This window comes from Bactrocera tryoni, unplaced genomic scaffold (assembly GCF_016617805.1).
Source record: "Bactrocera tryoni isolate S06 unplaced genomic scaffold, CSIRO_BtryS06_freeze2 scaffold_11, whole genome shotgun sequence".
Taxonomy (NCBI): domain Eukaryota; kingdom Metazoa; phylum Arthropoda; class Insecta; order Diptera; family Tephritidae; genus Bactrocera; species Bactrocera tryoni.
The window spans coordinates 17,320,011-17,337,561 of NW_024395824.1; the positions used below are offsets into that span (position 1 = coordinate 17,320,011).

At 36.3% G+C, this 17,551-nt stretch overlaps 2 protein-coding genes across 2 annotated transcripts in view; one reads left to right on the top strand and one right to left on the bottom strand.

Moving 5' to 3' along the window:
* The window catches only part of LOC120779610 (calsyntenin-1), a 40,842-nt gene extending 23,817 nt beyond the window's left edge, over positions 1 to 17,025 (top strand). Inside the window, exons 6-11 of the mRNA XM_040111959.1 lie at positions 273 to 1,458; positions 3,164 to 3,688; positions 3,754 to 3,837; positions 3,934 to 4,064; positions 4,125 to 4,248; positions 16,502 to 17,025. Coding sequence (XP_039967893.1) covers positions 273 to 1,458; positions 3,164 to 3,688; positions 3,754 to 3,837; positions 3,934 to 4,064; positions 4,125 to 4,248; positions 16,502 to 16,578 — 2,127 coding nt within the window. The 3' untranslated portion in view covers positions 16,579 to 17,025. The remainder of the gene's footprint in view (positions 1 to 272; positions 1,459 to 3,163; positions 3,689 to 3,753; positions 3,838 to 3,933; positions 4,065 to 4,124; positions 4,249 to 16,501) is intronic.
* Positions 11,810 to 13,723, bottom strand: LOC120779612 (zinc finger BED domain-containing protein 6-like). Its single transcript, XM_040111960.1, has 3 exons — positions 13,508 to 13,723; positions 13,118 to 13,436; positions 11,810 to 13,044 (listed from the first exon to the last, which is right to left on the bottom strand). Exons 1-3 carry the CDS (start codon positions 13,667 to 13,669, stop codon positions 12,599 to 12,601), a joined length of 927 nt encoding a protein of 308 aa, XP_039967894.1. The 5' UTR covers positions 13,670 to 13,723; the 3' UTR covers positions 11,810 to 12,598.
* Positions 17,026 to 17,551: the final 526 nt, after the last annotated feature.

Consider the following 17,551-nt stretch of genomic DNA (forward strand, 5'->3'; position numbering starts at 1 on the left):
AGGAAGTTAGCTTAATGCTTTGTGTATCCTTTCGCCGATGGAATTGTCCACCAAAGAGCCATTGGGCCATTTTATTCTCTTGGGGAAGAAATCCTTGTGTTCATCTCTCCCTAACGTTTTCATTTTCTCAGTTATAACCTTTAATACAAACAGTCACTTTCAAGTTCTTAAAATCACCACAATCGGACGTTTGATGTAATTCTGTGTGATGATTTTCACATAAAAAATTCTCGATCTTAAATATTATCGTTTTCCACTCAATACTCTTTCAGACAAAACATATTTCTTTCGGTTGCGATCGTGACATTAGCAACTGCTCGACTGGCCTCTTGATCGACCTATTGCCGCGAAATGCTGAATGGACAAAGGATCTCAGTTATGATGAAGGGTTTGAACCTGTTTTTCATTTCGATGGATCTACTGGTGTTATCGTACCAGATGCACTTCTTTTTCACCATGACTTTTCGACTCGCTCGTTCAGTATAGTAACAATTTTCAGACACTCCAGCATCTCGTCAGGCAACAAACACATTAAGGAACACATCATTTGCAGTGCCGATGATCATAAAATGAATCGACATCATATGGCATTATTTGTACGCAACTGTCGATTGATATTGTTATTGCGTAAGAATTTTAACGAAGGCGACTTAAATATATTCAGTCCTGCTGAGTGGCGTTGGAAAATACCGCACGTCTGCGATAACGAATGGCATCACTATGTTCTAAGCGTCAATCAATTGTCCAAAGTTGAATTATATATTGATGGGGTGCGTTTTGAAAATTCGGTTGAAGATCGTCACAATAACCCGGAAGTCATAGACGATTGGCCGTTACATGCCGCTCATGGGGTCAACACTACTCTATCGGTGGGTGCCTGCTATCAGAGTTCGGAAAATCGTTTGAAACATGGTTTTAATGGAGATATATCTCAGATAAAAGTATCAATCGATACGATACTTTCGGCGGAAGATGTACGCTGCGGAACCAATTGTGCGGAGCACTTGTTACCTCCTCCAGAAAGTTTGCTAGAGGCTGGTTCACAGGTACAAGCCAATGCTCAAATGAATGAAATTTACATTCAAGGTCAAAGCAAAAGCAATGTTGAACTGCTACTGCAAAAAATTCAGTATGTTAACATTAAAGATTATCCAACCATTGGCCGTCGCAATATTGAGGTTCGCACATCCATGATGTGCATTAATCAGAGCGCCACTCGTTTACCTACCATCGAGACGTATATCATGGTTAACGAGCCCAGCCAATTGGTAATGTCAGAAGAAGGAGTAGCAGACAATAGTGAAATGAATGTCGGGGAATTCAAAGACAAATTTAAGATAACAACATATACGCAAAAGACTTCTTTCATAACTAGTAGACCAAGCACTGTAAACGATCAAGGGCAGCACATGCAAGAGGAAATTAGTAGCGAGGAAAAAGCTAAAATTATAATAAGTGGTAAGCTATCAAATACTAAGTAAACATGTATAGGAAACTAAATATAATATTACGTTTTAATGTTGAGATAAATAATTTATTAGTTAAGTTAAATTGTAAGCTACCCTAACATCGAGAGTATGTTTATAGGTATATGGTAAAGACACTCTGAGTACCACTAGGTGAATACATTTTCTGAACACATCAATCGGACATGGCCTAATAACACCGGTAACCCCTGCATAGGCTGTTTTGTACTCCACTGGCTGGCCACCAATCCAGTGCTCCGTTTGTCAAAACTGGCCTAATGACGGCCGTATACAACCACATAACTATATGTATATGGTTTAAGGCCCCAGTACCTGCTTTTCAACTCCCAGCTGTAGGGGGAAGGGAAATTGTTGTACCATCGAATAAGGGAATATAAAATTGAAGTATTTTGTGACTTTTCAGTAACATTTATCACTTCGTGTAGGGAAGTTTCTGTTGATCGACCATGGATGCATGTTGCGCATTCGATAAGGTATCCGTGAGGATTGATCTTATGTGCAAGTCTATTAGCATTTCTAAAACCTTCAGCATTTTTCCCGGTTATTCTGCCCGGTTTAGGGAGGAATACTACGTTGACTTCTTTCCACCTTTTTGGGGTGTTAGATAGTTGGTTGCGGGCCTGAAATACATATATTTTCTAGCATTATAACCATAGGTTATTTTAGCTTCTCCAACAATATGTGAATAATACCATGTGGACACGCTGCTTTAAGTGGCAGGAAGCTGTTTATAGCGTATATAATTTTCTTCTTGCTTACTATGTGGTCGGATTGGTCTGCCGTATTTGTAACTATGTCGCATTGTATCTCCACAGATTTTTGGTGACTACCATAGATGTATATTTCCAGGATTTCCCCTAAATATTCTTCGGCAAAGGAGGTCCAGATTCTACACCTCGTCTTTAAACAAGATATATTTATGTATTCCTGAGACAGTATCTTACTCAGTCTAGCTGATTTTTTGCACCCTTCTATTAAAGTGCGGAAATATTTCCCAGAGTCCGCCTTTGCTTTCCTAATTGCTATTTTGTATTTCATCCAGATATCTTTATACAATTGCCAAATTTTGGTTGTGTAACTCCCATTGAAAATATTTATAAGATGAGTTCTTAGGCTTTTAAGGTCACCGTTCCAAAAAGGAGGCGACTCTCTTTTTGATGACGGTTTACGGTATAAATTGATTGAATAAGGTGGTTGAGATATTTTCTATTATCGACGACCAAGCTATCTGATTCTGAGTTTCAAAACTTCTCCCATCACGAAAAATCTGCCGTACTTGGGAAAAAGAATATGGGCTTATCACCCCTCGGATGTAAAGTTTAATGTCTCTCGCGAATTTATTTATTGAGAATCGGGCTTTTAGTAGTTTTTAAAAGAACCATTATAAAGGAAGTGGGCGGGGTTATTATCCGATTTCATCGATTTTGACAGAGTCTAGGGGTGCTTAAGTGAATAGTCCTGAGCGAATTTGGTTATTGTATCTTAAGTGGTTTTGTACATTACACATCTTACAGGTTGCGGCCACGTCCCTTTTCTCAAAATGTATAGCCCACATGCGCTCCTTGTTACTACAATCCCCTGTGCACAATACAGTTTTGTATCTTAATTTAGTGCTTATTTATGGCATAATAATATGACTCATATCCGCTATTATCTAAAGGAAGGATACATTTTAGGTAACACAAATAACTTGGTATCTTATACGGAAATTAAGCGCGGTGTTCACATTCTTGGCGATATAAACATAACTGTGGTCAATGCAAACAATAAAATTATGTCAAATATGCAAAACTTGGACTCGTGTAGTGTTATTGTGTTTCCATCGTTAAATCCAGACCATGAGGAAATTCAGGTAGACGGTGATGAATCGCTGTCTTCAACACTGGATATAAAGACCAATATTAATAAGGATGGCGTGGAAATGATAGGCAATGATGCTGTAGAAAATTATTTGGAGGTTTTGAAGGCACTTTTGTACAGTAACAAAAAGCCGGCTTACTATTTAAATCGTGTTTTCAAATTAGCTTGTACACAGCTTAATTCTGAGTTTAAAAGTCAAGAATTTACATTGACTTTAACGGTGTTGCATCCCAAACTTGCACCTAAGACTACAACTACAACAGCGTCTATTTTTGGTGTAGCTGAACACTCATCTTATGGAATTAGTGGTGTCAATGGCGGTGTAGGATCAACATCGCTTGGTAAGTTGAATTACGGGTAGATACAAATATACATATATTCCATTTTGTTTTTTTTTTTTTTACAGATAACAGACTCTTTGCACATGCTATGATGCATTCACATGATGTACAAGAGCCCAAAGTACATGTTCATTCAATTATACACAAAGGTAGATCAAAATTTTATGTTTAATATTTACATACTACGTTTATTGTATTTGTGTGAGCATACATTAGATCATAATTAATATTTACTTTGTATGTAGCCGAGAGTTCACATCCGACAATGCTCATAATTTTGATTTGTGCATTTTTGGTGATCGTATTATGCGGAGTGTCGATAGCTCGTCTAAAAAACAACGGTCTTAAGTACACGGGCAGGCAGCCATGCCCTAAGGTTGATAATGCGTACTTTTCAAAATTCTGTGTGCTTACGAAATGTTCTTTTTTCTTAAAGATTGCCGATGAAAGCTTGGTCTGGGACGATTCCGCGTTGACGATTACGATAAATCCAATGCAAACTGATGCTGTGTCGGAAGATAGCTCAAACTCTGAAAACTCAGAATCAGAAGATGAAGAAGGTATGCAATTTGCTTAATAAAAAACACAAGGCTCACTTTCAAAGGAGGGCTGTTTTTTTAAGGAAATTACCCAAAAGAATTTTATTGAGAAATTCAATTATTTCTGATTTTACTTACAATAATTTCTCAAAGTTACCCCTTTAAAAAGGTTCCCGTTTTGGTTGAAAATTTTGTAAGACTTATACGATCGAATATATAATAAATGCAACAGGTCGGTGAGAAATAACATTTTCAAATATTACATCTTTCTATTTGTCTAATATAACTCTTAACAAGTATGGAAGAGCTAAGTTCGGGTGTAACCGAACATTTCATACTCTTGCAACTTTCAAAAATCAAAGCACGAGAAATATTTTCTGCTGTGAGCAAAACCTTACTACAAAATTGTTGCGAAAAAATTCCTCTTTCATATTGAAATCTTGAAATTTCTAAATAAGGCACATATATGGAAGATAGGGGTAGTATTGACCCGATTTTATCTAAGATATCTCACATACCTTCATCAATATATGCGGTATAAAGTCAACCGGATGTTTAAAAGTCTTGATATTAGTTATATAGCGGCTATGGCAAGTTTTCACCCGATTTTGTTCAATTTATGCACAAATATCCATTGTTATTACAAAATAACACCTTCAGTTTCATTGAAATAACTCACATATTGACTGATATTTCCAGTATAAATTCAGCCGTAAGTTCAAAAATATTTCTATTAAGAGAATTATTATTTGGATTCAATCCATTTTTGTGATATGAGCATATTATTTTCAGAAAAGATTTATCTCTGAGTTTTTGTAATATATTTCAGAGACAGACCTATATTATCGGTAAAAGGTTCGCAATAGCAACTGCGGTCCATATATTGGGATTTTAATAGTTTTGGTCCGATTTGGATAGCTTTTGTTCATAAGCTGCCACATTTCAAAGGCAGTATTTGTGAAAAGTCTTATTCCGATACATCATTGTTGCCTAATTTGTATACTGGAATTGTGTTAGATGAGAAGTAGGCGTGGTTGTAGTTCGTTTTCGCCGATTTTTCATATTCGCAATGTAACATGGGTATGTATAGGGTTTCCTATAATCGCGTTTTATGGGCGTGGCCGCTTACGCCTATCTACGAGCTGATCCTAACATTTTGAAAAATGAACATAATAACGGATTCCTCAATACAGAGAGTGAATATATGATATAACATCTTGAAGTTACCGAGGATAGGTGAAATCGGTCGACAAATTACCTCAGCGAAGATATACATAGGTACGACATTATTTAAATATTCTACTTTTGAGCGGATATATCGGTCGATATTTGAGTTATCTAAGTAAAATAGCGTGGAAACATGTCCTGAAGATTACATTATTGTAATGGTTAATGCAGTCAGTTCAAAGGTTGCAATATAGCCGGTGTAATGATTTCCGATTGACTTTGGACAATTTATGTGTGATACTTTATGAATTTAAATGGACATGTTTTTTTAAACATATTGGGCATGAGTGAAATAGGTCTGGACCTTGATCTTCACGAAATTTGGCAGGAATTAATGATATACTGAAGGATCAAAATGCTCTCGTATGGAATCTTCTTCACTTCGTATATATATAGTGTAATTCTAGCTTAGTTTCAACCAAAGATAACATTTTTGGATCAAACCATGTCAAATAGACCCTGAAAATTTCGCTAAGTTGGGTGAGGGATATAATATGTTATAAATATTTCGTCAAAATTAATTTTTTGTTAATGTTATTGAAAGTTGAATTTGACAGCATGATAAAATTGTAAAACTATTTTCTCATAAACTACGACAGATAAATCGATGAAATTTTGTATATATGTAAGGTAGTTCTAGCTTAGTTTCACCCGGAGATATCATTTTTGGGCTAAGCCACGTCAAATACCCTCTGAAAAATTCACTAAATCACCGATTTTGGAAATAAGTACTTCATTGGGTAAAGGATATAATATGATATAAATGTGGGATTCAATTTATTTAAAAAAATACACGTTCTTAATTTTTCTTATTAACTTTATTCGCACTTATTGAACTTCACGCGGCGGCGTGACCGCTTTTTACAAACTTCACTTAACGACTGACTCTTAAAAACTAACTCTTAATTTCTGTTACAAATGGACGATCAATATGGACCGTTACAATTATGGCTGGTGATGGACGCTTTGTTACTTAACAGATGAGTTACAATGTTGCTATCTGAACTAAACATTATTCGTGCAGTGACAATATTCCTGTATATTATTCCCTCCTACGGTCGGGTATCCTGACCTATTATTCGACCTCGAGTAATTAAGCCAACCTTTTCATGTTTTCCACCATTATAGTGGTCTTCTTTGGTGCTTCCGTGTTTCCTACTTTGTCAACCTCGAACCTGTCATGATTTGGTTCGGCGACTACCTAGTACGGTCCCAAATGCTTCGGTCGTTATTTCGTAGCCACCTCAAACTGAGTTTTCTTAATGGCCACCAAATCTTCTATGTGCTATTCACAGCAGGTGTTTTTTTTCGTTATGCGTGGTGCAGTGTTATTTAAAATCTATTGTTCTTCTGCGAAGTGGTTGTACCACTGGGTTGGGTTACTTTGACATTTCTTAGACAGCATTGGAACGACGGTCCTGTGAACGCGTTCAACGTGTCCGTTGCCGCGCGGGACACAGGTTGCAATCAACAGGTGTTGTATGCTCTCCCTCGTGCAGTACTCGTTAAACGTCTTTGACGTAAAAGCCACTCCTCTATCCGTTACAGTCCGTTTCGGCTTGCCGAAAACTAAGTATTGTTATTCCACCCCGGTTGATTTCGTTGAGTACAACCAAACGAATTTCGAAAACGCATCTATGATGACTAATATATGATTATACCAATTCCGTGTTTCGGTTATCGGCCCCCAATATGGTCAATATGGTAAGTACCTAATGGTTCACAAATTTTGTCGATTGGTGTCAACAAGCCCTCTTTCTTGCCCCTTTTCGCATCTATTACTATGCACTCTACACACGAAGTTACTACATTTTGTACTTTTTTGCTCAAGTTTGGTATATAATAATTTCCTTCTACTAGCTCCTGTGTTCTTTTTGCTGTAAAATGATCCTGGGTATGTGCTAACTTTACAATTTCTTCTTCCATAAGTCATTTCTTAAAAAATAATCCCTTTGTAATAAGACTGCGCGGTAGCCTAATTTTAACGCATCAGCATGCACATCTGTTTCTGCATATGGATTGAAAAGTTTCAGTGCGGGCGCATTTACCAACGCACTCTTCAGATCTTGAATTGCTAAGAGTTCTTCTTCACTCAACCCAAATTTTTCGTCCTGGCGAAGCATATCTGTTAGCGGCTTCGCATTAACTGCATAATTTTGGATGAACCGCCTGAAATATTTGCTATCTAAAGTAAACAGGACTTTTCAAATCTAGCGCTCTCTGGTGGCGCCATCTATATGTCGACTGGTGCGTGGAAATCTGTTATCTTTATCGAAATTGAACATCTCCGAAACATCGATTTATCGCATTTTGACCGAACATTTTGGGCTTACGAAAGGTGTTTGCACGGTTTGTTGCGCACAAATTGACTGACGACCAAAAATTGCTCAGAATCCAACATTTGAAGGATATCATTACACAGGTCAAAAAGGACAAAAACTTCCTTTACAAAATTATGACTGGTGATGAAACGTGTTTCTAATATGACCCCGAAACAAAACGCCAGAGTGCTAAATGGAAGGCACCGGACGAGCAGAAACCCAAAAAATCGCGCATGGAGAAGTCAAAAGTGAAGACAATGTTGATTTGTTTTTATGAGTCCAAGGGTATTGTCCACAGAGAGTTTGTTAAATCTGGCCAAAACGTTAATGCGGTATTCTACCTTGGAGTTTTGAAGCGTTTGGTGCGCCGTATTCGGCCCAAAAATCGCGAAGATGCAAGTTGGCGTTTGTTGCACGATAATGCGCCATCTCATCGATCGACGCTTGTGACCGATCATTTGACCAAAAGTCACATTTTAACCATTAACCACTCCCAGTATTCACCTGATATGACACCGTGCGACTTCTTCCTTTTCGGAAAAATGCATTTGCCCATGAAAGGAAAGTGTTATGCAGACGTAGAGGCCAATCAAAAGGCTTGCACCATCATACTGGCGGCCATACCGGCCAACGAGCTAAACATGCTTTTGGACCGTGCAAAAAGCTATATTGAAGCAGAAGGAGACTATTTTGAACAAAATAAATTGATTTTGTCAAAAAAACCATTTGTTCTTTTTTTTAGTCCTGTTTACTTTGAAACGCACTTTGTATTAATCCCAAATGGCACAAAACAAAACTCGTATTGGCCGTTCTGAGGTCCGTTTTTCAAGTCTAATGTGGTGAAGACTCTTGCTCCCTGTAATCTGTCTAACGATTCATCCACCACTGTCATTGGAAAATTTTCCCTGATTATTTGTTTATTTATCTTGCGATAATCACGACAAAACCGGTTTGATCCGTTTTCTTTGTAACTAACACAACGCGAATTGCGACACGCTATTCTGAATAATACCCTCTTTAAGCTTTCTCGTCAACACATGGTTGATCCGCCTGCGACATCCTACATGGCCGTTAAAATATCGGTTTCTCACTCTTTAATAACAATTTCATCTGTACAAGCGTTTTAGTAGGCTTCTTAGGATAATAACAATTAGTCCAACTGCTAACTACTTTAGCCTCGTCTATCTGCAGATGCGATAGATTCATCCTACGTGGCCGTTAAAATATCGGTTTCTCACTCTTTAATAACAATTTCATCTGTACAAGCGTTTTAGTAGGCTTCTTAGGATAATGACAATTAGTCCAACTGCTAACTACTTTAGCCTCGTCTATCTGCAGATGCGATAGATTCATTTTATCTGACTCCTCAGATATTGCCGTTCCAATTGAATACAATACCCCAAAATCTTCGCTAAACCCATTATCACCAATGCTTCCGAGCTCGTTTCTAATACCGGTCCGGTAATGTCTTTTTGTTCCTCGAAAACCTCAACACAAAATTGACACAAAGTCTTCATTATCACCTCTTGCACCCTGGTGAGCTGGCACAAACACTACAACATGACTGCATGCACCCTGGTGTGTTGACCCAAACTCTTCAGCTCCACCACACGCACCCCCATGAATCTCCCAATCCCTGCGTGCTTCGCTGCTCTCAGCAGTCCTCACAGGTATATAGAACTCACCACTACCTTCTCTAAAAACTAACTCAACATCTTGAAGTACATCATTTCCGATCATGGCTGCATACGAAATATCACTTTCCCTAACCTCGTGAAATGTTACATATAATGACACACCTTCAATTGAAATTTCGGCCGTAAAGCTGCCTAATGTTTTAAGCACGCCTTTACTTACAGCGAACAGTTTTTGTTTTTCTCCAGATAGCTTTATATCTCCTTACATCACTATGGTATCATACCTCATGACACACACGATACATCATGTATCCACTAGTGCAGTGAAGGTAAAACCATTGATAGCTGCATCAACGAAAATCATTCCACCTTTAATGGTAGACGTTTCTAATTTGTTATCAATTTTATTTGTCCGTTCACTTTTTATCGTCTTATCTCTCTGCTCTTTATACTGCTGAGAATAATGTCCCTTCTGTTTGCACTTAAAATAAACAACTTTATTTGGCCTAGCCTTCGAACAGGCTCTTGCTATGTGACCTTCCTTGTAACACTTAATATACTTCCTTTTTATTGATTCTTTACTCTCTGTAGCGAACCGTTCCACGTATCCTTTATCTACTGCAGCTTGTACACTTCTAACTTTCTCGTATATGCGAATTTGTTTCTTTAATTCTCCCACCGTTTTGGCTTGAAATAACATACTCTTATTTGCCTTAAATACTCTACTACGCTTCTTTCATCTAAGGAGATTTGCTTCCCTAATTCTAAGATAGCCTAAAGGTATTCCTGAAAACTTTCTTTTGGCTGTATGCGCTGGTTTCATAATGCTCGATGCACTTCAGATGCACATATTTTTTCCCCAAACTCATCGTCACTAACGCTTTAAACTAGCCCAGTCTCTTACTTCTCCAAGTCCACGTGCGAACGATTTCGGTGCTTCCTTAAGTAGTTGTTAAGTGTATACAAATCCTTCTAACTTATTCCAACCGACCGTGTCAGCTATATCCTATTCCTCAACCCAGTGAGGAACGTCGCAAGTATCTTCACGAAAAAAATCTGAAACACTGTCTGTAATGTCGCGCAACGAAAATGACACCCTTTGCGAATTCCATAGAGCAGCTCTTACGTCAACGTACAACGAATTTTCCGATTCGTTCTCGCACTCCCCTTCATCTTGCTCATCACCGAAAACTACTTAAGTGTTGTAGCAAAAGCAGTTGCAACTCCTTTTCCTACCGGTAATGCATAACCCTCGTTGTCTTAGTTTCTCTTTTAACGTCTCTACCGTCATTGCCTTTATCGTTTCAGTATCCATCTTTCAAATTTATTTTTGCTCTTAACTCTTATAAAAATTCGAATTAGAGGTTAGCTTTTACAAATTTAATTATGGTTCTTAGAAGCAAATGTCGATTTTGGTTTTTGCTTACAAACTAAAAGCTACACATTCTACTACATTACATCGCAACTGAGTGCAAATAACACCTTTTTCTACTCTACTAATTACTAAATAATTATAGTTTATCTTAGCTCTAAGGATGGCAAAATTTTTTTTTAATCGACTAAATAATCAAATGATTAATTGCAAGATATAAAAAAATAATTGCAATTAATGTAAAAAAATCGATTAATCGATTAATTTCAATGTTTTCAAATAATACTAAATTGCATGAAGACCACCACCAAGTTTCAGCTCCGAATCTTGTATTATAATGCTCTATCACAGAGTCCCAGACATATCCTAAAAGAGAATATGGCCTATATTTGAAGTTAAGTAGCACAATGACATTAAATTTTTCAAAATATGTACAGAAATCTTAAAGTAAAAGAATTGCTTCTTGCTTGAAAGACTATGTTTTGCAACTTTGTGTAAAAATAAAACCAATAAAATATAAGAGACTATATTCTTATTTCAGACGTTCAAATTATGTTGGTATATACACAAAAACAAAAACGGAATTAAAATTAAAATATCGTATTAAAAATTCATTTGTCTTAGCATAAATGAAAATATATTCATTGAAGTCAAGAAAATTTATTCTCTGTTCAACCAAGTTTGAAGAAAAAGCAATTTCGATAAATGTTTTGTTGTCGCGTTTTTCGGTCGTAGTTGCACCCGCTTTTGAATAAAGCCGCTCAGCTGGTACTGAGGTACCAAGTAGATGACAATACTTTTTTGAAAGTCCGTACAGTTTTAGATAAACGGTTTTCATTTCTTCCCAAGCATCAATAGTGTTTCGACTTAGTTCTAATACCTGACTATTCAAGTAAAAGCTCAATTCATCTTGTGGATATGTAAAATCGTTGTCCTTCCTCCTTCTTTTGTACACTAGAGTTTTGTGAGGAGCCCAGAGGTCAAACTCATTCTCTACCGTTTCCACTGACGACTCGCTGCCCGTTTCCATGGTATCATCTGCAACTGTTATTTCAGTACGTAAAAACTTTATAACTGGGGACAACGCTAATGGGTCTTAGAAATTAATTTTTTTGAATCTCGGGTCGAGTAATGTTGATGCAGCTAGCAAAAAGGAATGTTCGGTGTAGCCAAATCTACGATCAATCTGATTTAACACGACATCTTTTAGTTTTTTAGTGACTGGCTGTTTAGCTGTTATTCTCACTATTTGTTCCCGACCACAGTGAACTAATGGAATCACTTGACTTAACGTTGCTCGTTGTTCACCACTTAGTTGTACAGTAGTGGTGCTTAATACTACTACATTTTACGTTTGCGCTGCACAAACATTGCTATAGATTTTCGTACGTAGCTAGCGTACGTGTTCAGCCGCTTTCGTGTGCGTGTGATATTTTTCGCAGTAGCAGAATTATCAGTCAAACACGCGTGTTTGGATTTTTATTGCGTTGAGCGCCACTGTTGTACAGTCATTGCCTCTAATGGTCTCAATATACAAAGTATTTCCATGATATCATCTTTTTCCTTAGATGTCATCATTACAGGTGCGTCAGAATAGTTGAGGAGTATTTGGTTAATACATGAACATAGTTTAATGAACCGTTTAAGCATGTAGTAGGTCGAATTCCAACGTGTTTTCACGTCCAAAATTGGCTTTAGCATTTTGCCTACAGCAGCTTGCATATTTCGAAGATCATCATTAGCTTTAACACTTCTTTTTAGCCACTTAACTATTTCTTTGCATTTTACAACAACTGCATTTACTTCAGGATTGTTCAGTGAATTTTCACATACCAAATTAAGGGTGTGTGCAAAACGGGGAATATGGCGTTTTTTGCCAAATGAATCACCATGTTTGCACCATTGTCGGTCACTACAGTCATTACTTGTTTTTCGTCAATAGAAAAGTCTCTGAAAGCAGCAATGAGAACTTCGGAAATATGTGATGCAGTACGTGCTTCCGTTAATTTATAAACGCCAATTGTTCCATTAAATTGCTTCGTCCCATTTACACCATAAATGGTCACACCAAGCATGCTATTCATTTCTACATCAGTCCAGATATCTGTCGTTAAACTCAAATATGAAAAAGTTTTTAGTATCGCTACACATTTTTCTTTTTCTTCATCGTACAATTTTTCAATGTGAGCCTTGATGGTATTTCTTGTTGGGACTTTGTAAAGAGGAAAATGTTGCTTCATGAAACTTAAGAAGCCTTTACCTTTTAAAAAATAAATGAACAAAAAGCGTCATTAATTATCAATTTGTTTTGTAATGTATTTTAATATATGTACATTCAACAAAGTCAAAAGGTAGGTTATCCATGATAACCATTTCCACTATTCCATGTTGTAGCTTTTGGTTCTTTGAGCCATGAAGCGAAAAGTTTTCAATATTTTCGAAGACTTTAGAAATGAGGGGTTGAGGATTTTTACTGCTACAGCTGGGTAGCTCTCTCATGCTGCTTTCATTCGGTTTTTTGCTGCTGAAGCTTGGCCCCTCACTCAAAGGGCTTTCATTAATTGGTTTGCTGCTGCAACTCGGCATTTCAATCATGTTGTCAGTGTCATCATCACTTAGGGAAACATTGTCTTTACTCCTAGATTGCAGAGTCTAATTTGTACACATATATTTATATATAACTAGAAGAAATTTAAAATGTAATACCGATTGCTCCAACTTACCACCAATTTGCAGGCTACAGTTGCATGCTTTAGTTTTAAATGCTGCAACATATTTGATGTGTTATTAGAAAATTTTAAATTTTTGCAGCAAAGTTCACATTTAACGTAGTTATTGCTTATTTTATTAAAAAATTTCCACACTTCGCTTTTAACTGGCGCCATTGCTTTTCAAACATCTGAACGTAAAATGCGTTTGACTTAACTGTAAATGCAGTGTTACCAGACATTCATTTGTTGATATTAAACTACGTCGACATATTAGAATTTAACTATGTTTACACCGTTTCCAGTCATTAATGACTGATGCGACCAATTTCGACCCTTGTACGCTAACTTAGATGAACATAAAATGTATTCAATTTCAAAATGCTGTTTGCGATTATTTTGAAATTACTCGAGTAATAGTCGGGTCATTAGAAAAGGGGTTTCGATGCAATTAGATCGTAAATGGAATGAAAATAATCGATTAATTTAATGAAATGATTTATCGTTGCCATCCCTACTTAGCTCCCTTATCTCTGCTGCCGTTGTTCAGATTTCTTCGTGCGCCGCCTACTGTAACGATGTTTTGCTGCCTGCTGCTGCTGCGATGTCCTGCTACTTAGGTTTTGCTTTGTGCGCCTTATACGCTCGTGTACGGGTTTGCGCCGTTATCGAACTTACTGGAAACTGTGCTGAATGCCATTTATAGCGTATTGGGTACAGTCGTGCACTGAGTACAGTTTTTGGGAACTTGGTCCGTGAAATATATGCACCGTTTCACGATTTTACTGGAAACTGCGTTTACTACTAGCGATATCAAGCTGGGTACAGTCACTTGCAAATTACCAGAAATCACTCACTGTTATGTTTATAGGTTCTTTATACGTTTATACTTGTACACTTCAGTACCTTGAACTAATTTCACTGGCGACTGCGCTGAACGCCAGTTATAACGTACTGGGTGCCCTCACTTTCCGATCGGTCAAAAATCACTAAATCCCCCCAAATGTGGAATTCATTTTAAAAATCACCACGTTCTTAGTTTATCTTATTAACTTTATTCGCATTTTATTTAACTTCACGCGGCGGCGTGACTGCTATTTCCAAACTTCACTTAACGACTGACGCAAATACACACATCCTTAAGAACACAGATATTGAAGCAGCTGCACAACTATATAACTGTATCCATAAGTACGTGTATATTATTATATTTGACAGATGTCGCTTACAGTCTGTCGCGCTCTATGTGTTCCGGGCGTGACTTCTAACGACTTTCTCTTAATTATACCCTGAACAGGGTATATTTAGTTTGTCACGAAGTTTGTAACACCCAGAAGGTAGCGTCGGAGACCCTATAAAGTATATATACATATATAAATGATCAGTATGTTGAGCTGAGTCGATTTATGATGTGATGTCCATCTGTCTGTCTGTCCGTCTGTCTGTATATAAACGAACTAGTCCCTCAGTTTTTAAGATATCGTCTTGAAATTTTGCAAACGTCATTTTCTCTTCAAGAAGCTGCTCATTTGTCAGAACTGCCGATATCGGACTACTATAAGAAATAGTTGCAATACAAACTGAACGATCGGAATCAAGTTCTTGTATGGAAAACTTTCACATTTGACAATGTATTTTCACAAAAGTTGGCACAGATTATTTTATATGGCAACAATGTAATCTCCAAAGAAATTGTTCAGATCGGTTAACTATAGCATATAGCTGCCATACAAACTGAATGATCGGAATCAAGTTCTTGTATGGACAACTTTCGCATTTGAAGTGGTATCTTCACGAAATTTGAAATGGATTACTGCTTAAGGTAATAATGTAATATACGAAGAAATTGTTCAGATCGGCTTAATATAGCATATAGCTGCTATACAAACTGAATGATCGGAATCAAGTTCTTGTATGGAAATCTTTCACATTTGAAGTGGTGTCTTCACGAAATTTGGTATAGATTATTTTTTAAGGCAACAATGTAATCTCCAAAGAAATTGTTTAGAACGGTTAACTATAGCGTATAGCTGCCATACAAACTGAATGATCGGAATCAAATGCTTGCATGGGAAACTTCCTCATTTAACGATATATCTTCACGATATTCGGCATGTGTTATTGTTCATAGAAATAATTTAATATCGAAAGAAATTGTTCATTGAACATTTTCCCATTTGACGTGGTATCTTCACGAAATTTGACATGGATTACTGCTTAAGATAACAATATAATCTCCGAAAAAATTGTTCAGATCGGATTACCATAGCATATAGCTTCCATACAAACTGAACACATAGTTACTAAAAGATATACAAGGAGGGGTATATTAGCTTCGTTGCAGCCGAAGTTAACGTTTTTTCTTGTTTCTTTTACAAATGGACGATCAATATGAACCGTTACAATGATGGCTGCTGATGGACGTTCTGTTAATTTAAAGATGAGTTACAATGTTGCCATCTGATGCTAAGTTCGGACCGACAATGAAAACATTTTCAAAACACATTATTTGTGGGTTGTGGAATCGAAGTCGTTCGGACCGACAATGTGTCTTTTCGATGAGTTTTCACTGACAACTATCAATAGGCGGATTCTCTTGCTCTTGCAAGATTGCACGATGACACAAAATGCAAAAATCCTATACCGAAATATGCAAAGCCAAGAGAGCACCCATTGCAGAATCTAGTGATATGTGACGGATTTTGGTCTGACATATTTTATAGAACTTTTTAGCATGATAAAGTTGTGAAATTATTTTCTTATAAACTACGACAGATAAATCGATGAAATTTTGTGAACTTAAAGATTAATGTTTGTCCTATATTCCAGATATTTTTAAATGATTAATTCGTTTAAAGAATAATAATTTTCATAATATTTTTAAAAACTGACGTTAAAAAAATTGCAAAGTACTACAGTTACTTGTTTATTTTCAAAATTATTTTAATTTTATTTTAGAATTTATAAAAAAATATATATTTATAACAAGTTTTTCTTAACTTTTTTCAGTGGTAAAAGGCCGCGTTTCAAATGTCAGCCAGTTGGAATGGGATAATTCCAACATGTTTACCTCGGCTTATAACTAAAACTAAAATAACTTTTTGTGTAACGTTCAAATGCCATAAAGCTTAGGCATATAAATAACTATAGGTATTAAACAAAAAACAATGTAAAGATAAAAATTGCAAACAAAACTACAATGATACTTTTTTAAACTACATGTGGTAAAAAAGAATGCTGTTCAATCATTCTTGCAGTGTGCGTTGTAAACAATGCAAACACATACATATAAAAATAGTTATATTTCATATATATACTTACATGTATTAATTACTTATCATGTATATGCTGCAAAAGAAATAAAGTAACAGAGTTAGAGACAGAATAACGGTCAATAATTGACTCGTATTTAAATTGTATTCATTTAAACATACAATATATGGTATATAAATGAGTGCGAGTGTAAAATTTATGTAACAATTAATAAACAAAGAAACACAAGAATTGCTTCATGATGATAATGTAAGAAAAAATTGTGTTTCATTTAATATAAAGGCCTAGTTAAGCATCTTGACTTTCCAAATAAACAGTGGTTTCGGCAATAACTTTTTTTGTTCCATGCTATGGGCATGCCAACTAGAAATACAAATTAGAAAAAATAGAAACAAAACATTAGTAAATATACGTGAATTTGATGAACACTTACTTGCTAATACACAAACAAGAAAACGATAAATCTATATAATATATGACAGAGGTATGGGGGAGGTATGTATGCTTCGTGTGTCTTTCCAAACATTTAAGCACATATAGTACATACATACGGACCTATGCAAATAGAATTCTCGATGTACTACTGAGCCTAATGAGTGCATATGAAGAAATAAAATAATGAAACCCGAGATGGGTACATTCATACAAATATAAATTTATTCATTTAATGACGTTATTATCAAAAAGGAATTTAATCTATTTATAAGAATTATGTGAAGATATATTCGGGATTGAACAGAGGCGCACATATTTCATACGACTGTTTATGTCGAATAGATAACATTG